General features: G+C 41.1%; 1 protein-coding gene across 1 annotated transcript in view; it reads right to left on the bottom strand.

Annotated features, from left to right (window-relative positions):
- The window catches only part of ppp2r1ba (protein phosphatase 2, regulatory subunit A, beta a), a 56,336-nt gene that overhangs the window by 23,752 nt on the left and 7,252 nt on the right, over nt 1-25,332 (bottom strand). Inside the window, exons 2-7 of the mRNA XM_078532494.1 lie at nt 10,585-10,675; nt 10,366-10,466; nt 7,926-8,158; nt 6,634-6,781; nt 4,223-4,378; nt 2,393-2,507 (exon numbers count right to left, since the gene is read on the bottom strand). Of these exons, the coding sequence (XP_078388620.1) occupies nt 2,393-2,507; nt 4,223-4,378; nt 6,634-6,781; nt 7,926-8,158; nt 10,366-10,466; nt 10,585-10,675 (844 nt within the window). The remainder of the gene's footprint in view (nt 1-2,392; nt 2,508-4,222; nt 4,379-6,633; nt 6,782-7,925; nt 8,159-10,365; nt 10,467-10,584; nt 10,676-25,332) is intronic.

Here is a 25,332-nt window from a genome sequence, read left to right on the forward strand (position 1 = left end):
ATTCACTCCAAGAAATATCAACAAAAAGCCAAAGGCACTGGACTGAGACAACATCCCGGATATAATACTAAAGACTTGTACTCCTGAAATAGCTGCGCCTCTAACCAAACTCTTCCAATATAGATACAACACTGGCATTGACCCGACAATGTGGAAAATTGCCCAGGTGTGTCCTACCCACCAAAAGCAAGACAAATCCAATCCAGCCATCTATCACCCCATCAGCCCACTCTCAATCAATCAGCAACAAACTGATGGTAGGTGCGCCAACAGTGCTGTCATAAGGCACATACTCAGCAATAACCTGCTCACTGATATAAAAGCAAAATACTATGGATGCTGGAAATCAGAAACACAAAGTGCTGGAAAAACTCAGGTCTGGCAGCAGGTGTGAAGAGAGAAACAGAGTTAATGCATCAAGTCAAATATGACTCTTCTTCAGAACCCGAGGTTGGGGGTGGGGGGGAGAGAGAGAGAGAGAGCGAGAGAGAGAGAGAGAATTTTCCACTGGTTGAAATCATACCTAGCACAAAGGAAGAGATAGTTGTGTTTCCTGGAGGCCAATCATCTCAGTTACAGGACATGACTGCAGAAGTTCCTCAGGATAGTATTCTAGGCCTAACCAGCTTCAGTTGTTTTGGCAATGGTCTTCCCTCCAACACGAGATAAGAAATGAGGAGGTTTGCTAATGATTGCAGAGTGTTCAAACCCATTCTCAATTGACAGATACTGAAGCACTCTATGCCTACATGAAACAACAGCTGGACAATATTCAGGTATGGACTGATAAGTGGCAAGTAACACTCAAGCCATACAAGTGCCAGGCAATGACCATCTCCAACAATAGAGAATATAACTATCTCTCCTTGATGTTCAACGACATTACGATTGCTGAATCCTCCACCATCAACGTCTTGGGAGTCATCATTTATTAGGAACTAAACTGTACCAGCCATTTAAATGCTGTGGCTATAAGAGCAGGTCAGAGGCTGGGAATTCTCGACCCCCAAAGCTTGTCCACTATCTGGATGGCCCAAGTCAGGAGTGTGATGGATTACTCCCCACATACCTGGATGAATGCAGCTCCAACAACACTCGAGAAGTTCAACACCATTCAGGGCAAAGCAGCCCACTTGATCAGCACCCCATTCACTACCTTAAACATTCACTCCCTTCACCACCAGTGTAGCAGTGTACCATCTACAAGACGCACTGAAGAAACTAGCCAAAGGTCCTTTGATAGCACCTTCCAAACCCCTAACTTCTACCACCTAGGACAAGGGCAGCAGACGCATGACAACACCAGCACATGCAAGTTTACCTCCAAGTCACACAACATCCTGAATTGGAACTATATTAGGGCTCCTTCATTGTCGCAAAGTCAAAATCCTGGAACGTCCTAACAGCACTGTGAGTGCACCTACATGAGATGGACTGCAGAGGTTCAAGAAGTTGGCTCACCATCACCTTCTCAAGGGCAATTAGGGATGAGCAATAAATGCTGTCCTTGACAGTGATGCTCACACCCATGAATGAATAGAGAATTATAGTTGGGCGCCAGCAACAAATGAAGTCAGGTGTGCACATGGCAATACCACGAATGAAAAAAACCTGCTGCCAGGGCTGCTGAATGTTTCCACCATTTTCTTATTCCACTTCAGAATTCCAACATCCGCATTATGTCGCTTGTGTTTTATGTTGAAACTGGCAGGATTCAAACTCCATCATCTCAGAGTTGCAATGTGACTGCATGCAAACTGCACCCCTCCAACAAGACATATTCAAATACAGGTTCTGAAAGTCAGGAAACAGAAATTTCTCAAATCTCCATCTAGTGGCAGAAGTACAGTTGCAGTCACGGCTGAGGGGCTGAGACACCTAATAACTTCTCAATTATGAGAGATCCAGGCATCATGTAGTGGGATCACAGAAATGGTGATACCCCAATGAGATTTGGCTGGCAAACATACTGAATTTAATATCTTATAGATAATTGACTAACTAAGAATGAAATGGCTTGCATCTACATAGCACCTTTCATAACCTAAGCACTTTGCAACCAATGAAGTACTTATATTGAAATATAGTCACTGCTGCAACGTAAAGAAGGGTATTAGGCAATTTAACCACAACAAGGCAATGTTATGAATGACCAGGTAATCTATTTAGGTGGTAGTTGAGGAATAAATAGTGGTCAGGACAGCAGAAGTGGATGGATGGGGGTTGGGGGGAAAACAGTGGAGAGGGGGAACTATCCTGATCTTTCAAAAAGTGCCATGAGATGTTTTAAGCCCAGCTAACAGCACCTCCAATTTTTCACACTCCCTCAGTTCTGTACTGAATACAGTGGGCCGGTAGAGGAAGCTGAGAATAGAGAAAATTCTAAACCCACCTTTAACCTTGTTGGCTCCGGCTGCACGGACTTCAGCCTCACAGTCTTTTAGCAGGTTCTGGAAAGCTGGGACCAGGTCATTTTCTGTAATTTCAGGGCCTACTGCTTTCTGAAGCTATGAGACAAGGAGAATTAAATGAGTCATAAAGAGAAATAAGCTGGCCAGATTCAATGATCTACATCCAAGAACATGAAGAGAGTTGTCACTAGGATCACCAGTAATATATAATGGTGGATCTTATATTTCCATTTTAACTTCAAAAAGAACTTAGCACTTTGGTGATCTTGATCCAAAATGTGATTGTTTGTGGACCAGGAATTTGGAATTGCACAACACTAGAATAAAAGTATGTTTGGTTACAGGTCTCTCACTGGTGATGACAGCAGCATATTTAATTAAAGTTATCACATAAGCTATGCTGTCAAATATAATTTTTCTTTCTAAAAGTGCACTGGTATCAATTTGTAAACGCTTCTGCAATATTTCTTTCTGTGTTCTTACATAGAAATGTGGTTTCTCAAACATATTGTGAAAATTATGAATATTATTGTTCTGTAATGTCTCAGGAGAGTTCTGAACCTGGATGGCGTTGGTAACATTCCACCCGGCTTTTGTATTTTGTAAACGCTTCTGCAATACAAACTGCTTGTGAACGCAATTTATCATTATGGCCCAAATACACTAGAGCCTCTTATAATAGCAAAATTTGTCAAATAACAGTTTTGGTCTGGTTGTTTTTTGTTTTATACAGAAGTCTATGGTGTTGTCAGAGATGTAGTAATGTTGTACTCCGCATAATCACAATCATACAGCACAGAAGCTGGTCACTCAGCCCATCTTGCCTGTGCTGGCTCTTTGAAAGAGCAATCCGATTAATCCCATTCCCCTGCTTTTCCCCCTTAACATGCAAAGGTTTTCATATTCAACTACATTTTTAATTCCCTTTTGCACGGTGGAATTTGTTTCCATCACCCTTTTGGGCACTGGATTTCAGATAACTTGCTGCTTAAATAAAATTTTCTCATCTCCCCTCTGGCTCTTTCGCCAATTATCTTAAATCTGCCTTCAGTTTCTGACCCTCCTGCTGGTGGAAACAGTTTCTCCTTATTTACTCTTACCAAAACCTCTCATAATTTTTAACACTTCTATTAAATGTCCCTTAAACTTTTCTGCTCTACGGCAAACAACATCAGCTTCAGAAGTCTCTCCACATAACTGAAATCCCCCATGCCTGGCATCATTCTAGTAAATGTCCTCTGCACTCCCTCCATAGAACTATTCCTAAAGCAATGCAAGTTCTTTCAGAATTTGACAGATGCACCTAACAGATGTTTATTACAACAGATTTCCAAATCTCAGGTCACTTTTTTAAAAAAATATACAAGTACAACCATCTTTCCAAAATTACACCTGACATTACAAGACCCCAGTTCCATCTGGTTTCAAAAAATGTCAATATTCATTTATTTTATGAAAAGTAAACCCATCAAATGAACTCAAAATTTGTCCAGCCCGTTTTTCTCTCTCCTCCCTTCCCGCCCCCCAAAGCTTTAGACAACTGTCAGTATCCTACTGGGAACTGAGGTTATTTAACAATCATGCTGAACTAATTTGTACGAGTTTAACTCTTAACGCTTTTGAACACCATTACTGGTGGAGAAAATTATGTTTTCATGACTTTTAACAAAATCAAAAGTCTGTCTGGATGAAAAACATAAACCATTAAAGCAGCCCGAATTTTACTTCAGGCTTTTGGGAGGCCCAGAAAATAAAACTGTACAACTTTGCACTTAAATCAATTAATATATCTTAATGCAATTAATACGCACTTCAGAAAATTTGTCTGCCACCATATAGCGAACACGCCATGATTTGTCCTCTACTGCTTGCCGTAGGGTAGGCATCACCAGAGCTTCCAGATCTTCCTGGGGCAGTAGTTGAGCGATGCTCACACAAGCCTCTACTGCCAACAACCTTACTGAATCCTGTGGAATGAAAATAATAGATTTTCAAAACAGTGGTCACAATGGCTCTTAATTAAAAACAGAAAATTTATAGAAGTAAATATTAGCAAGGCAGTCAATAAACTCTTAAAATGCTGACAGATTCTGTCACATGTTATTATTGCAGAAAGACCCAATCACCAACGAGCTGGTGAAGTGCAACAGATTTATTGATAATCCAACATGTTCAGCATCACCTTGCTGGGATACATGCAAATGATGGAAATTTAAAATGAATTATACCCAAAAGCATACTAATTTTTGTATTATAGCACATGATCAAGACACAGAGTGCAAGGATGTTTTATGAACCACTTATCTCATTCCACTCCTCTCTGGATATGATTCGAGGTACCATCCACCCACTAAGTGGACAATATTTATCTGTGAACCTTGATGGTAAGCGTTGGTAGGCTCTTTACCAAAGGACAAAGATGATCCTGTCCTCACCTCTGATCCACAAAAGTATACTTCCCTGGGTCACTGGACAGTGACCACAAAATGGAATCATGCCCAATTTCATATTCCTTAGACCAGGAGAACTGAAGCTAACTATATTAGCCCTCCTGTCAACTTAGCCAAGATGATCTAAGTCAGCACAGATCAGCGATCAAACCTGGAAGTTTTCTGATCTATATGGCTCATCTGCTCATAAAGCTGTTTAGCCAGGAAAGCCCACAAGCAGTAAAATTAATGTTTTTTAAAAAAAAAAGTTTCCACAGTCACTCCTTAATGAGCAGCCAGGCAAAAGAGAGCACGTTCATTTTCCTTTCAACGCCCGGTATCAGGACAGAGGCTAGTCATTCAAGCAGGTCTCCTTCTGACTTCCCAGTACTGCAGGTGTCCATTTGACAGCCGAGTAAACTATCAAACTTATACTGAGTCCTTTGCTCAAGTGGATTATTTATTTAGGGGAATTTGAACCTGGTGCACATTGGTTAAACCTTGGTTTTTCAGGCAAAGGTCTCTTTAATGCTTGTAAGACATGTGTAGAAAATGACTGCATTGCTCACAGATCACTTGCCGAAAAGAAATTAGATATTCATGGTAGCCATAGGACAAAACTAAAGGTACAACGTCTCAAAACCAGCAACCTCAGAGCCAAGTCCGTGCCAGATTTTAGACCTTTCAAGTTTTCGGGTCAGGCAGTTTGGGCCGGGTGGAGTCACACATCGCTCAGGCCAGAGTGCTGAAGACAGGCACACAAAGCTGATAACTAATTGGTGCACCACCACATCTAATATAATTAAAATTCAGGCATGGCAGAATTTAAAAGATGTCCGGTTTTCGATCATCACCAGCTTTTGCACAGCTGGATTTGAGACACTATACCTGTATATCTTGTATCATTTGTTGATCCACCATGGTGGCGCACAACTGGGAGGAAAGACAAAGTATAGTCTTACAGTGAAACTGGGTTGGAGCATTAAGAGTTCTTCACCATGAGGAGGATCAGGGTATCACAAACTGAAGGATTTCAGCGTCAGAAGTGGCAGGATGGTACAATTATAGCTTGGCACATTTACACAGGCAGTTTCCTTTATCAATGTGGACATGGGAACTTATACTGGTGAAAGGTTGGCATAGAAGGGTAGTAAGAGGAAGGAAGGAAGGTTCTGTAAGCAGGACAGAAAGAGCCCACAAACCAGATGTTTAATGTATTATCAATAATAACTTGAGTCTATCAATTATATACCATTCCTAGTCCTCACATGCACATTCCATTTATACACTGCATCCATCCAGTGGTAACCTACAGTAAAATACAACCTATTGTGCAGATTGTGCAGTTGCTTCAGTGAGTTGATAGTGAATCAGCTTCCTACAAGAGCCATCTGTTCCCCATTATATCATCTATGTGAAATAGGAGAAATATTTCATGGAGAACACGTCATCACATGTGGGATAAATTAGGACTCTTGTTGATTTATGTAATTGAATACAGAAACGATTTGAACAAGAGGATTGCGGCAGCTTCAACAAGATAGATGCAAGAGAGGTAGTCATGGCATCTAGTAGAAAAATCTTTTTTTCCAATATAAAGACTGAAAATTCATTCATCTGGTTGGGGGAAGAGGTAATGTTTAGGAATTGAGGCAATCATGGAGAAGTCAGGCATCTGTGATTGAAAGTTGAATGACAGCAAGATTATCTTCTGCAGAAGTTTCCCATCATATTTGGCATGTATTGCCCCAGAGGTGAATTGAGAATAGGGAAGCTGTACTGCAACCACATACCTGTTCATCAGAAGCCAAGGAAGTGAAGAGGGGTATAATATCATTTTTTAAAAACTCCAGCTCAAGAACCTTTGCAAATTCACCCAGTTTTGATGCAGCAGCTCGACGAACCATTGGTGTATCATCTGAGCACAAACTACGGAAATGTCTGCAGAGAAAATATCATTGTAAACCAAGATTGGTGGGTCATTTGTATAATATTAGAAATTTCCAAGTGCAATTCCTGGCCTAAATATTAGAAGAAATAGTACAAGAGTAGATAATAAGAATTTCCTGTATAAACCTTTTCAGTCAGTCAAATGCCGTGAGAAAAAAGTTCTTTACTTATTCCAAAGTTTGTAATATTTAAACACTCAGAATTCTATGCTTTAAAATTGGCCAAAATACGGTCACTCAGGAGCAAATTAGAATATGGCAAAAGAAAAGGTATTCCGCCTAAACAAATATTTACTATGCAACTGCAAAACTTTGTATGGTGTCCATGTAGCACATTCTTTTTATAGAAATGTAAGTTTATTTAAACTACACTAAGCAGTATTCCAACTAAAAGAGTGAAGCTGCTGGATATTGGACAACACTGTGTTGGATCAGGAGGAGGAGGGCAATGTTTGGCACAATGCACAAACATACAATTCATGCATATGGTTTAAAGAAGAAAGCAGAGGGAGTAGGGCAGTGGGATAGGTTCTGGATTGCTTTAACAAAGAGATGACAGATATGCTCAGCCAAATGGCCTCTTTCCATACTGTAAATTTATACATTTCTAAATAAACAAGTTACTTTTTTTGGCAAGTGGAATTCTTTGTATCCCACCCTATCAGGAAGCAACTTTAAATTAAGAACTTTTTCAAACAGCTCCAATGTAATTTTTTTCCCCATAGATTACAAGTCGACAGCAACCGCACGGCTTCAAATGAGAGAGGCTAGAGAACCAATTTACAAGGGGACACATAGTATCTTTCACCTCTTTCTCTCCCCAAAACTACATATACATATAAAAAACCTAAAAGTGAAAATGTCACTAAGTGCGAGTCCTGCTACAGGTTCTCATTGTGATACTCAAAATTTACAGCTATTCCCTAAACAAGTTCTATCCATTGAAATAAATCATGTGTCCCACGATGGAAGTACACAGCTTCTACCTCCTCCATACTGGCGGGATCACATACTGGAGTTTGAAACCTTTCCAAATCATCAATAGAATAGAAAGTTTGTCACTATAAAAGTGCGTTTCTGGCTGTCCTTTAATCTATAATCCACATGAAAAAGTACACATTAAAAGACATACTTACTGGCGTAGTTCAGTTTTTACAGTGCTGGATACCCGAGGGTAACAGACACTGAAAAGACCACAAGCCGAAGTTCTAGATGTGAACCAGTCACCACAAGCCAAACGTTTGACCAGTGGCACAAAGTGGACTTCTAGGTCTGCAGGAGAATGTTCATGGGAAATTGCTCGCAGTGAATCAACGGCCTTATCTCGTACCACAGTTTCTTCTACAGTAGCAAGGCTTTCCAAGGGAGGCTGAATAGAAAGAAAGAATAAAAGTGAAATGCATAGCCATGATTTATTTCTAAGGAAGAATTGTAAAAGGAAGTTCTGTTTCAGGTGAATTCTTGAGAAAATTCACAGGAATTAAGAGTAAAAGAAGGCACAGAGATACCGAAAGGCAAAAAAAAAGATACAGATCCTCAAAGGAATGAAAATTATTAAAAGTTGTGTTATTTGATGGAGCATAAAAGGATTTCCATTCATATAATAAAGATGCATGTGGGTACCCTCAATGAAGTATGGGGGTTCATATACTCTCAGAATTTTGTACAAATGTACATAGTACCATGTTAGGAATTGCAAATTTTTACTTTTGTAATAGTCAGTGTTTAATATTCCTTTTTTACTCGTTACAGCAATGAAGCAGTGATACACTTGGTTATAGGGCGCCTATAAATCTGAAGTCAGTTTTCTTCTGATTTTGCCAATAATTTGCCAAAATGCCAACACTGAAATAATAATTTGCTTTTGCTTTAGTTTAGCACAGCAGATATTGGCATATGAAACTACAGAAACAACTTTTCGAAGTGAGCACAGAAAGGTACCACACGGCAAGGGACTAGATGCCTAAATATGTAAATTAAAATTTGTGCTCTAAAAGATCATTAAATAATTCTAAAATAATTCATTTGATGCTTCAAACAATAACTTTACTAATTAATATTTCTAAATTAAACATTGATATGAAAACAATTAATAGTCTGCTTTGGTGGTTTAATAATTTCAAATAATTATTTTAATTTAGTGCTGCCCACACTTCACCACGTAGAAAATCAGACCATTTGAGTCTGAATCATGTTCAACATTGACAAAAGGCCTTTATGGGTTTCATTATATGCAGGCTAATTCAGTTATTTGTTCACCATTACAATGATTGCAGATTAAATAGATGCTTATTTTTGCAATAAAAGGGCATGATAGATTTTTGTCTCTATGCACAGAATACAAAATATTCTTGTCAGTGGTCTTTAAAAATGTGTTTTGGATTCAGTAGCTCAGGTCATAAATGCAGTTTTTACATGATCAATACAGAACAGAGGTTTCTATGCTTGAGTGATAGTTAGGGCAACACAGTTAATTTTAGTGCCACTGAGCTAAGAAAGGGTCAGCCAGGGTTCTCAATCCATGCCACTATCCAGTGAGCCCATGCTAATGGTGCTTGTGGATTTTGAGGGGGGACAATTACGATGACCCCACAGTGAAATAGACCTTTGACACTGCAGCTAGGCTACATATGAAGAACATGCACCATGGCAAGGCACTATAGAGCAACTGGATAATATGGAACTGTACAACATCAGGTGTTAAGAAAGTAAGGGAAGAAGATTGGACAAATTAACAGTTTTCACAGAACAATTAGGAATGCAGCTTTAACCAACTAAAAACTGCTACAGAAGCCCTGGGGTTTCAGTAATTAACTCAAAGCAAATTAAGTAGATTTCAATACATTACCATCTTATTCAAAATAAAACCTTGTATGAAGCCTCGTCAAAAGTTGATCATATTACACTCAGTATTGTCATAAGGCTCTACCTTCAACAGATTATCTAGTTGCATCGTGCTGCTATTTGTGGGACCTTACTATGCGCAAATATGCTGCCATGTTTCCTACATTACAATATTGACCAACCTTCAAAACAAGTGCTTTATTTTGCTGTAAAGCACTTTGAGATATACGAAGGTCATGAAAGGCATCATATAAATTCAAGATTTTATTATTGCTCATGTCAAAATGACAAACTACATGCAGGAAACACAGCTCGGCTGCACGTTATTAAGAATCCAATCAGCAGACCATGCGTCAAGATCCATTCACAAGACTGGATCATGTAACTTAGGTTGACACTTCAACATAATGCTGAATCGTCAATTACAGGTGCTGTCTTCCATACAAGAAGTTAAACTGAGGCCCCATCTGCTCCCTCAGGTGACCATAACAAAATCTCATGGCATAATTAGAAACAGAGCAAGAGTTTCTCTGTGTCCTGGTTAACATTTATCACTAAAATTGGATTAGTCATTTATGTCATTGCTGTTTGTGGGAGCTTGCTGCACAAAAATTAGCTGCTGCCGTTGTCTAAAGTACAATAATGACAATTCGTCAAAAGTACTTAACTGACTCTGATCACTCATATGCTGAGGTTATGAAAGGTGCTATATAAACGTAAACTCTTTCTTACCAACAAACAGTGAACATATTCTGGACCCCCAACAAGAACAGTGAAACTTCCCAGTTGTTCTGCCAAGGCCAACAGCACTTCATCTTCATCATAAATGGTATCTACATCGAGATAAGAAACCAGTAGAAATCAGTTTAAAGATCGGTCTCATGTTATAATTGGATAGCTCCTTTGTTAGAAGGAAAATACAGCAGCAAACACTAGCAGTTTTGTACATACCAGTCAAGAATGGAAGGAGCTCACTCCTGGTCCTTTCAACTCCTAAAGCCAAAGCAATCGTTGACAGTTTCTTAATACTGTTCAGACGCAGCTGGGAAAAGGAAAAGTGTAATTTGTGAATGTCAGTTAAGTCTGGAGAACAGGCTTTGAGAATGACCATACAAGTAATATTTCATATATCAAACAATATTACACCAATGTGCCAGAGGAATATCTTCATAAATAATGGCCCTTAGTGACAATTTACACCAGGTGACACAGTGATCAATACAAAGGACAAACAATAGAGAACCACGGAGATAGGTTCATTCCAAGGTAAGAGTTAGCTAACTGTTGACGCAAATAAACCAGATATCTCATGGTTTGTCACACAATACACTGATACAATTATTCCTTGCTGGGGTATGATTTCATGGACAATGATGACCCTCAGGTAGCTTGACTGGTGATTAGCTGCATGAATGCTAGTCATTCCAGCATGCAGGGCATCACAGGGCTCCTACCACAATACCTCCACATACACACTTCCAGCTTTGGTTACTGATTAGCAATAGAGAGCAAGAACCCTGACTAAACTCCACCCTTTCTGTCCAAACAATTTCAACTCCTCTATCGATAGACCTAGCTAAAACTAGTTAAGTCAGACCTTCTGGGTGTGTAAGACTCAGCTACTCACTAGCCTCCGCACGTACGGGATATTAATATTCAGATTTGGGATATTTCCAGCCCCTCACTTTTCTCGACCGTTGCAATATCTGGGACATTGTTTCACATCTTCTGAATTCTATTATTATTGAGCCAATCGTCAACTTGCGGGAACTGCTCTTTGCATCCATGCAGGAAAAAACAGAATAAACACCTCAATCACCATCTAATATAGTGAAAAATGAGTTGCTTGACTTTTCCACTCTGTAAAGGAGTAGAAATAAGCGATTATATTCCTGAATACAGTAGATTTCGTCCATTAGTATAAAGAGCAGAATTTGCCCAAAGTAAGTCACATCAATGATTGTTGTTATCATGCTATACTAGGACAATATTTCCTCAATCCAATTGGACAGACAGTATACCAAATCACCACCCATTGTAACATGTTAGATAGGAATCTTTGGCTACTGTCACATTCTTCACAGAACCACACATAATCAATTAACATTTCAGAATACACCCTCAGTGGAACATTATCACCGCTATCAGTACGTACCAACATTTTTTTCACATCTGTTCAAGCTATGAAATAAGTCCCTCCAATTCTCAGCACTTGCAGGCATTTCACACAAACTACCACTGGTGAGCTCTTAAAAGTCTGCTCTAATTGGCCCGATTCTATGTGATACTGCCTTAAAGGAGATGCATAGTAGCATGCACCATGTTTGAATATATAACGTAGCTCCCGAGGCTACATTGTGAGGGTGGAGCACAGTTAAATTTCAGAGCTCAAAGCAGCGACCCCACGTTGTGACACCGTTTCCTATTTTAACAACAGACTATAAAAAGGCATTGATCTGCAGGCACTAGCACCAGGGGAACTGATCAATATTCTTCCAGTACAGTTAAAGTAGTCCGAATGCTGTCAAATCAACTGGTATATGACCACAACAGTTGTCAGGAGCTATAGATAGTTTAAGTAACTTATATTTGTATTTGTGGATGTTAGGAATGAGAGATAGATTTAAGATTAATTTATTATTTTTAGTTTGTTAAAAAGGGTGAAACCTGGGTTTCAGTTTAGAGTTTTCTGAGAGATGGGGCCTGGAAGTCTCTAGGCCCTGTTTGATTGCATACATTTTTAATGAGGTTTTAGGGCTCTTGAAGTGAAGAGCTGGGTTACTATGGGGGGTTAGTAGCTCAGAGAAGTTAAACAAACATAAAAGGTAGAAAAAAAAACTGTGCTGTTGCCTAGTCACAGCAGTTGGGAGAGAGAAAGAAGCCCACAAAGACAGGCAGGAACAGAAACAAAAACAAAAAACAAAAATTGCTGGAAAAACTCAGCAGGTCTGACAGAATCTGTGGAGATGAAGACAGATTTAACGTTTCAAGTCCATATGACTTCATCAGAACTAAAGAGAAATAGGAATGTGGTGAAGTATAAGCTGTTTAAGGGGGGTGGGACAGGTGGAGCTGGATAGGGGGCCAGTGACAGGTGGAGACAAAGGAGAGATTGCTAAAGGTGTCATAGACAAAATGACAAAGGGGTGTTGACGGTGGTGATATAAGCTAAAGGATGTGCTAATGGTGACATTAAGGGTAGAAAGCAGGATGAGCAAGTGACGGATGGCCCTAGTGGGGATGGGGTGGGGGGAAGGGGACGAAATTGGCCAAAAGGTGGAGATAAAACAATGGGTGGAAACGCATTTTTAAAAATAATAATAGAAATAGGTGGGAAAAGAAAAAAATATATAAAATTATTATTATTATTAGAAAAAAGGGGATCAAAAAGGGGGTGAGGATGGAGGAGAGAGTTCATGATCTGAAGTTGTTGAACTCAATGTTAAATCCGGAAGGCTGTAAAGTGCCTAATCAGAAGATGAGATGCTGTTCCTCCAGTTTGCGTTGAGCTTCACTGGAACAATGCAGCAGGCCAAGGACAGACATGTGGGCAGGAGAGCAGGATGGTGCGCTGAAATGGCAAGCGACAGGTGTGGGTCATGCTTGCAGACAGACAAAGCGGTCAGCCAGTCTGCGTTTGGTCTCTCCAATGTAGAGGAAACTGCATTGGGAGCAGCAAATGCAGTAGACGAAATTGAGGGAAGTGCAAGTAAAGTGCTGCTTCACTTGAAAGGAGTGTTTGGGCCCTTGGACGGTGAGGAGGGGGCAAGTAAAGGGGCAGGTGTTGCACCTTCTGCGGTTGCATGGTAAGCTGCTGCGGGAGGGGGATAAGGTATTGGGGGTGATGGAGGAGTGGGGTGGGGGGGTGGTGGTGGTGGTGAAGGGAAGAAGTGTTTGGTTGTAGCATCATGTTGGAGTTGGCAGAAGATGATCCTTCGAATGCAGAGGATGGTGGGGTGATAAGTGAGGACAAGGGGGACCCTATCATGGTTCTGGGAGGGAGAAGAAGGTATGAGGGTGGATGCGCGGGAGATGGGCCGGACACGGTTGAGGGCCCGTCAACCACCGTGGATGGAAAACCTCTGTTAAGGAAGACATCAAGCAAATTGTTTTGGAAAGTGGCATCATCAGAACAGATGCAACGGAGGCAAAGGAACTGAGAGAATGGGATGAAGTCCTTACTGGAAGCAGGGTGTGAGGAGCACAACAGAAAAACATGACGTTTTTTAGTCAGTTGCTACGAGTGTGCTACAGAGTGGAGATCAAAAGGTCTAAGCTCTCTCTCTCTCTCTCTAGCTGGAAATGCTGCCAGACTGTTCAGGAACTCATATATACTGATTTAAAGTTAAAATAATAATGAATTTAGAGTGAGTTTTATCACAAGGGAGATACCAATTGTGTAAGAGAAATCACTTTGTAACTGAACCAGCTCTACTCTTAGTGTGGAAATGGCGGTACAGCTTCACCAGAGTGCTGGGTCTGTAAAGATTATTGCTGGGGTGAAAGGTAAAGAGTGAGCTTGAATCATTTGCTGTCTTGGCAACTGTATTGAAAATCTTTCCAACCTGTTTCTTGTTTAATAAATGTTTTATCCTTTTCTTAAAGAGTTAACAGCAGACTCTTGTGAATCTGTTCAGTAAATACACGCCACGGTTAAAAAATAAATAAAAATTATGATCTATCAAGTCAGATTCCATTCTGGGATCTGACTTGTCCAGTAATAACACATTCTGGGATCATAACATAGTCAGTATTAGCTGTGTAAGTATTTGCCATGTTTAATAGCCATTTATATTGGAACCAGTTCCACTAGAAGCAGCTTTCCAATAGGATGTGACTGCCTGTATTTATATTTCAGGGCAGGTTCAGCAGGAATATTGGAACAAGTATGCATGTATATTATTTGTGTATGTGTTTCCCCTATGTCTGTGACCCCTAATGAAGTTACAAAGCTGATCAAACATGTCATGAGAGTCCAGCTTCTTAGTAACATTCCAAAAACAACAAAGCAACAGTTGGTGCAAAAACAGAAAATGCTGGAACCACTCAGCAGGCCAGAAGGCCAGATAGTATCTGTGGAGAACAGAACGGTCGACATTTCAACAAAACAGTCACAAGCTATGTACTTCCACCGCTCAAGGGGTTGCCTCTTCGACATTGGGCAGACCAAAAGTAAATTAAATAGCTGTTTTGCTGGATTCCTCCATTCTGACTGCAAGTACAATCCCAAAGCTTCCCGTTACTTGCCACTTCAACTCCCCATCCCAATCTGACTCTCTGCACCGTTCCAATGCAACTCAAAGCAAGGTGAGTGGCATTATCTTTCTATTAGGCATTTTGCAGTTTTCTAACCTTAATAATAATTTCAGACCTTAACTACAAATTCCATTCTCATTTCGACAGTTAATACTGGTGACACTGGATGGCAGTACTGGAGTTTTCAGGGGAATTGGAGGGTGGGGTAGCAGGCAGAAGGGAATGGTTGGTGTTTGGAGTGAGAGCCTGCAACCCAACAGTGTGCTGTAAGATGGTCGGCACCCTTGATACCAAACTTGATCCTTCCTCCAGACTCCTGAGTCACTATAACCAGCCCTACTTTGCCAGTTTTTGGTGCTGCCATTTCCATCATCCCAATTCTGCAGCTATTCACACATTTTCTTTCAAAATATTTTTAATTTTGATTTTTGTTATGGTTTCCCTTATTTCACATTACTATACAACTTCCACAATTCACCCATCTCTCTTCCACTTGAGACACGTGTGCTTTCCTTTACTTTTCATTTTTAGGTATTGTTCAGCTGTAATAGCCTAGAGTTTTGAATAAGGGCTCAGACCTAATATGTTAACTTGCCTTTCCTCACTACAAATGCTGATGTAACTGCAATGCATTTCTGCTCCTTTCAGATGTGGGTTTTTTTTTAATGAACTACTTTTCCTTCGAATGGAGTAGAGTTTGAAGGGATATAATTAAATCTTCCATGGTTATGAAGGGAATCGATGAAACCAAGCCAGGTGAATGGTCTTAATACGGTGCTGCTTTTTGAGCGCTTCTCGGTGGGGGAATCACTGAAAATTCTCTGGCACTCCTGAGAACTAAGAAAACAAAACCATCAATACTGAATACATTTTTTTTAAACTGCGAAAAAAAACATGCTGGTAAACAAGAAGAAAACTGATAATTTCACAGGCACACTGGGATTCCCTGCAGGCCTCCTAGGATCTGAATATCTATACATTTATGATGAAAGGCTTCAGAATCATTGAGCCCAAGTCAAACTAAATAGCAAAGGAGAGCCAGAAAGAAGTCGAGCAGCACATTTTTCATCCAAAGTTTAAGAGAATTCTCAAGTACGTTGGCCAAGCAGCCCAGTGAAGCAGTAGATAGATGGGTTCAAAAGATAAAAATACATTTCTGGAGATAGGGACTGATTAGCAGACTGGTAGGTGGGGTTGCTCTATTTTTAAAAAATGATGGTTTCGCTGGACCTAGTAGTCTTTTCCTGTTCTGGAAAAGTTTTCTTTTACAATTAGCATTTACACAATACAGAAGTATCAGTCACAAAACAATTGAGACCTCAAGAATGCTGCCAAGCAAGTTCCAACATGGGTGTAATGGTTTCAGAAGCTCCGTCCCGGTATACTAAAACCCCTGTCTTTTCAGTAAAAGTGACAGGTACAGGGGAAGAAGAGTGATTAAAACACTGTATTAGCTACAAACTCCTGTGAAAGGATCATTGTTAGCAGCACCCAATGGCTCAGTGAGTTTATCCAGTGAGAACCTCAACCATGCAGACCAAGAAAGTTCTCTCTTTGCAATCTCATCCCTTCCATCTTAATTGGGTGAACTGATAAACTCAGGAAGCAGTGGGTTGTTTCAAGAAGCTAGAACAGCCCGAGGCCAAGGGGTGGGGTTCAGGGAAGGAAGAAAGCAGTTATGGTCTCCACTCTTGATAACAATCCAAGAACTGCTGCAGGAAGTATAAAGACATTCTGGTTCAATTGTGAGAACCTCATAGTCAAATGGCCTACTGTCACTCAACATAAATATTCACACTTTATGAATTACCACTTGGACGAGGTACTATGCAGAATCAAACTCCAGAAGTGAGTTAATGTCAAGAAAGAAAAGTAAAAATATTGATATGAATTTTGACTGTAGCGAAAGCAAGAACCAGTTCTCATTTACACAACTAGAAAAGCAACTAGAATGGTTGAGTGGGCGAAGGGATTGGATGATGAAACACTATGTACATGGAGCATGTTTATACTGGAAGAAAGGTGACTTAGGTGAGACGATCGTTATTTATAGGATTCTGGAAGGGACCAGATAACATAGATCTTGACAAGCTACCTCACTTTGTCCAGAACAGTAGAACCAAAGGACAAAGCCTGAGCGAAAAGTGGAGTAAATTCAAAACCAAACCCAGAAACAATATCACAGTGAGCGAGTGGTCAGTCTATGGGACAGGCTTCCTAGGGAGCCAGAAGAAGCAGTTCACATGGGTTTCTTCAATCAAAATTAATTCAGTTTTTTCAGGAAATGACAGTTTGGAATACAGTCTGAGTAACATGACATAACATGTGCTAAGTGTAGGATAATGGTGAGGAACAAGTGACTGCACCTATGATTCGCAAAACTCTCCATCACAGGGGTCTTCCTCGTGTCATGTCTGGGTTTGTAATGGACTATTGATGGAGATTGATTGCTATGATTAATCAATACCTCTATCATTGCTGTACTATGTGATGGTGATCAAGGCAGACCTAGGCCTTCTTCCATCTAGAAATTATCTTACATGCAGCAAACAGAGGAGGGTGAGGGGTGATTTAATTGAGGTGTACAAGATTATGAGGGGCCCAGATAGAGTAGACAGGAAAGACCTGTTCCCCTAGCAGAGTGGTCAATTATCAGGGGGCACATAATTAAGGTGATTGGTGGAAGGATTAGAGGGGACATGAGGAAAAACTTCTTCAACCAGAGGGTGGTTGGGGGTCTGGAATGCGCTGCCTGGTTTGGTGGTGGAGGCAGAAACACTCAACTCATTTAAAAGGCACCTGAAGTGCTGTAACCTGCAAGGCTAGAGACCAGGTGCTGGAAGGTGGGATTAGAGTGGAAGGCTAGTTTTTTTATTTCTTTTTCGGCTGGTCTAGAGGCTGAATGGTCTCTTTCTGTGCCGTAACTTTTCTATGGTTTTAAAAAGTAAAATTATCCAAAAATTTGAAGTAAGGAACAGAAATAACAGACCATATACGAACAATTGAATTATCAGATATGAATTAAGTCGATCACAGTTAATAAGCTATGCATTCTTTTTATTAGAGCTGGGAACAAATTTTAAAATATGCATAGCTATGGAGTTACCAAGGTATGGCTAAAGGGCAAATTTGGAATATGGATATGAACAGAAATAAGTAGCAATTTTAAAAATAGTGAGAAAATCATGTTTAACTAACTTGGAGGTTTTTGAGGAGATAAGGGCAACACTGTTATTGTGGTGTATAGGGATTTTCAAAAGGCATTGATACAGTGCCATACAACAGGCTTGTGACCAAAATTCTAGCTCATGGAATAAAAGGGAGAGTAGGCACTTGGATAAGAAATTGGCTGAGTGACAGGAAACAAAGAGCAGTGGTTAATGTTTTTCAGATTGGAGGAAGCTTTGTAGTCAAGTTCTCCTGGGGTCAGTTTTGGGACTCTTGCTCTTCCTGATATATATTAAAGACCTAGACTGTGGTGTTCAGGGCATGATTTCAAAATTTGCAGAAGATTGGAAATGTTGTCAACCGTGATGAGGATAGCTTTGAACTTCAAAAGGACACAGGCATGTTGATGGATTGGGCAGACAGGTGACAGATTAAGTACAATGCAGAGAAGTGTGAAGTGATTCATTTTGGCAGAAGAACTATTGAAAGAAATTCTGAGGGACAGAATTAATCGACACTTGAAGAGGCAGGGATTAATCAAGGACAGTCAGCATGGTTTTGTTAAGGGGAGGTCATGTCTGACCAATTTGATTGAATTTTTCGACGAGGTGGCTAGGTGTGTAGATGAGGGAAATGCATTTGACGTCGTCTACTTGGACTTCAGCAAGGCTTTTGATAAGGTCCCGCATGGGAGGCTGATAACGAAAGTAAGAGCCCATGGGATCCAAGGCAATTTGACAAATTGGATCCAGAATTGGCTGAGTGGCAGGGAGCAGAGGGTGATGGTCGAGGGGTGTTTTTGTGACTGGATGCCTGTGTCCAGTGGGGTTCCACAGGGATCGGTGTTGAGTCCCTTGCTGTTTGTGGTATATATAAACGATTTAGACTTGAATGTAGGAAGGTTGATCGGTAAATTCACGGATGACATGAAAATTGGTGGGGTGGTAAATAGTGAGGAGGATAGCCTTAGGTTACAGGAGGATATAGATGGGGTGATCAGTGGCAAATAGAATTTAATCCGGATAAGTGAGAGGTGATGCACTTGGGCAGGATAGACAAGGCACGGGAATACACGATGAACGGTAGGACCCTGGGAAATACCGAGGATCAGAGGGACCTTGGTGTGCATGTCTTAAGGTAGCGGGACAGGTAGCTAAGATGGTTAAGAAGGCACGTGGGATACCTGCCTTTATTAGCCGAGGCATAGAATTTAAGAGCCGGGGGAGGGGGTGGGGGGTGATGCTGGAACTGTGGTTAGGCCACAGCTAGAGTATTGCGTGCAGTTCTGAATCCACATTATAGGAAGGATGTGATTGTACTAGAGAGAGTGCAAAGGGGATTTATCGGGATGTTGCCTGGGCCGGAGAGTTTTAGTTATGGGGAGAGATTGGATAGACTGGGGTTATTTTCCCTGGAGCAGAGGAGATTGAGGGGGGACATGATTGAGGTGTATAAAACGATGAGGGGCATAGATAGGGTAGACAAGGAGGAACTTTTCCCCTTGGTGGAGGGATCAATAACCAAGGGGCATAGATTTAAGGTAAGGGGCAGGAGGTTTAGAGGGGATGTGAGGAAGAATTTTTTCCAACCAAATCTGGAACTCACTGCCTGATAGACGCCAGAAACCCTCGTAACATTTAAGTAGCATTTGGATGTGCACTTGCGATGTCATGGCATACAAGGCCATGGGCCTAGTGCTGGAAAATGGGATTAGAATAGTTAGGTACTTGTTTGACCGGCGCAGACTCGATGAGCCGAAGGGCCTTTTTCTGTGCTGTAGACCTCTACTACTCTCAGAATATAGAAAGACGATATAAAATAAAGGGAGACACTCTAAAGGAAGTGGAAGAACAGAGGGACCTCGGTGTATAGATACATAAGTCATGGAAGATGGCAGGGCATGTTGAGAGAGCAGTTAATAAAGCATATAGTATCTTAGGCTTTATTAATAGGGGCATTGAGTACAAGAGTAAGGATGTCATGTTGAACTTGTACAAGACACTAGTTAGGCTGGGTTTGGAGTACTGCGTTCAGTTCTGGGCGCCAGACTTGAGAAAGGATGTGAAAGCATTGGAGAGAGTACAGAGGAGAGTCACAAGAATGATTCCAAGGATTAAGGACTGTAGCTATGAGGATAGATTGGAGAGGTTGGGACTGTTTTCCTTGGACAAAAGAAGGCAGAGAGGAGACTTGATAGAGGTATTCAAGATCCTGACGGGTAGGACAGGGTAATGAGTGAGAAACTGTTCCCACTCAGGAGAACATCAAGAACTAGAGGGCACAGATCCAAAATAATTGGCAAAAGGAGTAAAAGTTATGTGAGGAAGACTTTTTTCACCCAGAGGGTGGTTGGACTCTGGAATGAACTTCCCGAGAGAGTGGTGGAGGCTGGTTTGATTGAGGTATACAAAAGGGAATTGGAATGCTATCTGAAAAGAAAGGATGTGCAAGGTTACGCGGATAAGGCAGGGGGGTGGGACTAAGTAGAATGTTCTTTCAGGTAGCCAGTGCAAACTCGATGGACCAAATGGCCTCCTTCTGCACTGTAAAGGTTCTGTGATTGAAGAATATGACCAAGGTGAAACTATGCATATTATGATACCACACATGCATACCTTATAATCTTCAGCTGTAGCCTTTTTAAAGCAGAATTATATTTACAGTGCAGAGTTATGGTTTTTCTCTCATTAGAATGCTGATTTATAGATATTCTCCAGCGGGGGTAGATACAATAAAATTGTGCCAAACTCCTAACACAACTACAATATGTTCTCAATTTCAATGTTGTTTCAGAGAAACAAATACATACATTTCTATCAACTGGGGTGATTTTAATTCCATGTTGCAGATTGGGGCAGTGAAGCACAAGTTTACTTTTATCTTTGACGCTAGACATTTACACCTGAAGATCAAAGGGAAAAAGCCAGAGATCTAACCAGCACCAGCGTAATTAGTTAAATATATTTTTCTACACCATGAACTGTGATTTTTACAAGCTATGCTAGATAAACAGTGTACAGGCATTAATGATAGTGTGCCAGCCATTTGGTGACTTCAGTACCTACAAGTATTTTGATTTAGGTCTGTGCGCTCTCAAAACTAGCTTGCACCCACATTCAGTCAGTCAGGAAGCTGAGTGGAAGAGGGAAAGATAGGGAACCATACAGCCGTTTATCTTTAGATAAGTTTCAAATCGGTGAGCAGCATGGACCTAGCTCTTAAAAAGGTGTCAACCATGCTTCAGTGGTACGGGGTAGTTTTGCAAATGCGATGGTAAACCAAGGCTCTGTCTGCCCTCTCAGGTGGATGTAAAAGATCTCATTGCATATTTTCAAAGGAGAGTTCCCCCAAGTGTCCTGGTCAATACTTATTCCACAATAACACCCCAAAACAGATTATCTGCCCTGTTAGTGAGGCCATGGCTGTGTGAAAATCAGCTGTGTTGCCTACATTACAACAATGACCACTCTTAAAGACCTTGCCCAAAAAAAAGTGACAGATCCAAAAAACTTACATTGTAATAGATACAAAATACCTCTTAAACAAGACACTTGCAAATTAAGAACTATGGACAGTCTTCAATGTACTATGGGGCACAGGTAAACATGAGGTGTAGCTGAAGAGAAAAAAATATCTGTTTGTAAAATGGAGACCTTCTGGCCCACCATCCAAAATGACAGTGAAACCACTCCATTTCTAGGATTGAAAACTCAAGGCTGCATCCCAGGAATATAGGGGTTTTCCTGCCAGTATGGATACTAGGTAAAGAACTCCCCTCTCCACAAATGCCAGAAAAGAATAGTGGTGGTGGGGGGAATGAAAGTCAGGCTGAAATTCATAAAGGTTTACTGGCAACACATGGTCAAACTTCCTGAAACGCCAACTGAGAATTGGCAAAAATACTCCTCTACCAGTGCATCAGGTACCAAGAAACTGGAACAGCCCTCCACAGCAATTCGAACATTAGGAACTACCGCACACAAAGAGGGAGCCCCAGAGGGGGCTCTGCAGGCTATTATTCCACTTCCCATTCCCTAATTTGGCTGCTATCTCCCAGACACTACAGCCCTATAGCAGCTGCCTCACCTTGTGTGGGCTGCCAACACAGAAGATTCCAGGATCAAGAGGACAATGGAAAAGGACACCAAAATAGCAATGAACTGGGAAATCCAACAAACAGAAAATTAATGAAATGGCATCCCATTGGCTGCAGAATTAGACATAACCTCAGAAAAGGGCCAAAAAAAGAAAGATATACTGCAGGGGATACAGCCAATCCGAAGATATCTATCTCATTCTGTTTAATGTATTTATATTGACCATTTTCAAATAAGGACACCTGATGGAAGTCCTTTGGATGTCCCTCATTTACAGCTTTCACTGTACTTAAGTGGCTGTAAAGCACTTTGCAACATCCTGAGTTTGTGAAAAGCTCTATATAAATGCAAGTCCTTAACTGGAGGAAGTACCAAAAGCCTTGAACAGATAATTTACACTGTCGTTCCATCACGAAACAAAACCATAGTGGCTCTCAACTTAATGATCTCCAACCTTGAACAGTAAGTGTACAAGATTATGAGGGGCATGGACAGGGTGGATAGGGAGCAGCTGTTCACCTTAGTTGAAGGGTCAGTCACGAGGGGACACAAGTTCAAAGTGAGGGACAGGAGGTTTAGGGGGGATGTGAGGAAAAACTTTTTTACCCAGAGGGTGGTGACGGTCTGGAATGCACTTCCTGGGAGGGTGGTGGAGGCGGGTCGCCTCACATCCTTTAAAAAGTACCTGGATGAGCACTCAGCACGTCATAACATTCAAGGCTGTGGGCCAAGTGCTGGTAAATGGGATTAGGTAGGTAGGTCAGGTGTTTCTCATGTGTTGGTGCAGATTCGATGGGCCGAAGAGCCTCTTCTGCACTGTGATTCTGTGAAGTGCAGCAACGTACAATAGCAAGTGCACTTCCAATATGTTCTGCAGCTGCACTAGAATGTTTCAAAATCCCAATAAGCATGGCGTCCACATTTCTGAAAAAATGGCTGAAGTGTTATTTAACTACCAGGCACTTATGGCTTTTAACAAAACCATTATTCATACCACAAAGATGACTAGAAATATCAGACATCTCTAAAGAATGGCTCCAAATTATTCAATCCTTGCCTTCCTAATCACTAATATAAAGACAGATAGTAAGAGTCTCTATAGATATTTAAAGAAGAAAAGAGTTAACAAAGTGAGCATTGGTACTGTAGCGAGTGCGTCTGGGGAATTGATAATGGAAAGTAGGGAGATGGTGGACAAATTAAACTGGCATTTTGCTTCCGTCTTCACTCTAGAGGACACAAGTAACATCCCGGAAATAGCTGTAAATCAGGAAATGGAAGGTGGGGGGAGGAACTCAGAAAACTTACAATCACAAGGGAAGTGGTATTGAGCAAATTGTTGGGGCTGTGGGCTGATAAATTCCCAGGCCCAGATTGACCATCCTAAGGTCCTGGAAGAAGTGGCTAGTGATAGTTAATGCACTGGTTTTAATTTTCCAAAATTCTCTAGATTCTGGGAAGGTTCCATTAGATTGGAAAATAGCAAATATAACTCCTTTATTCAAGAAGGGAGGGAGACAGAAAGCAGGAAACTAGGCCAGTTAGCCTAACATCTGTAATACAGAAAATGTTAGAAGCTATAGTTAAAGGTGTTACAGCAGGGCACTTAGAAAAATTCAAGGCAATTGGGCACAGTCAACAGTTTTGTAAAAGGCAAATCATGCTTAACCAATTTACTGGATTTCTTTGAAGGGGCCACATGTGCTATGGATAAAGGGGAACCTGTGGATGTACTGTACTTAGATTTTCAGAAGGTATTTGATAAAGTGCCACATCAAAGGTTATTGCAGAAAATAAAAGTTCATGGTGTAGGGGGTAACATATTGGCACAGATGGAAGATTGGCTAGCTAACAGGAAGCAGAGAGTTGTTATAAATGGATCTTTTTCTGGCTGGCAGGATGTAACGAATGGTGTGCCACAGGAATCAGTGCTGGGACCTCAACTTTTTACAATTTATATAAATGACTTGGATGAAGGCACCAAAGGAATGGTGGCTAAGTTTGCTGATGACACAAAGATAGATGGGAAAGTAAATCGTGAAGAGGATATAAGGAGGCTACAAAGTTTGTAGATAGCCTGGATCATGGCCTGTTGAGATCAAAAAAGAGGTGTTAGGCGTCTTGAAGAATATTAAGGTGGATAAGTCCCCAGGGCCAGATGGGATCTACCTCAGAGTACTGAGGGAGGCAAGGGAGGAGATTGCTGGGGCCTTGACAGAAATCTTTGTATCCTCACTGGCTACAGGTGAGGTCCCAGAGGACTGGAGAATGGCCAATGTTGTTCCATTGTTTAAGAAGGGTAGCAGGGATAATCCAGGAAATTACAGGCCGGTGAGCCTTACGTCAGTGGTAGGGAAATTATTGAAGATTCTTTGTGACAGGATTTACTACCATTTGGAAGCAAATGGGCGTATTAGTGAGAGGCAGCATGGTTTTGTGAAGGGGAGGTCGTGTCTCACTAACTTGATCGAGTTTTTCGAGGAAGTGACAAAGATGATCGACAATGGAAGGGCAGTGGATGTTGTATACATGGATTTCAGTAAGGCCTTTGACAAGGTCCCTCATGGCAGACTGGTACAGAAGGTAAAGTCGCACAGGATCAGAGGTGAGCTGGCAGGATGGATACAGAATTGGCTTGGTCATAGAAGACAGAGGGTAGCAGTGGAAGGGTGCTTTTCTGAATGGAAAGCTGTGACTAGTGGAGTTCTGCAGGGATCAGTGCTAGGACCTTTGCTGTTTGTGGTATACATAAATGATTTGGAGGAAAATGTAACTGGGCTAATTAGTAAGTTTGCAGACGACACTAAGGTTGGAGGAGTTGCAGATAGTGAACAGGATTGTCAAAGGATACAACGGGATATAGATCGGTTGGAGACTTGGGCGGAGAAATGGCAGATGGAGTTTAATCCGGACAAATGCGAGGTAATGCATTTTGGAAGGTCTAATACAGGCAGGAATTATACAGTAAATGGCAGAACCCTTAAGTGCAGCGACGGGCAGAGGGATCTGGGTGTACAGGTCCACAGGTCACTGAAAATGGCAATGCAGGTAGATAAGGTAGTCAGGAAGGCTTATGGCATGCTTGCCTTCATTGGCAGGGGTATTGAGTATAAAAGCTGGGAAGTCATGCTGCAGCTGTATAGAACCTTGGTTAGGCCACACTTGGAATATTGCGTGC

This window comes from Cetorhinus maximus, chromosome 2 (assembly GCF_964194155.1).
Source record: "Cetorhinus maximus chromosome 2, sCetMax3.hap1.1, whole genome shotgun sequence".
NCBI classification, from domain to species: Eukaryota; Metazoa; Chordata; class Chondrichthyes; order Lamniformes; family Cetorhinidae; genus Cetorhinus; species Cetorhinus maximus.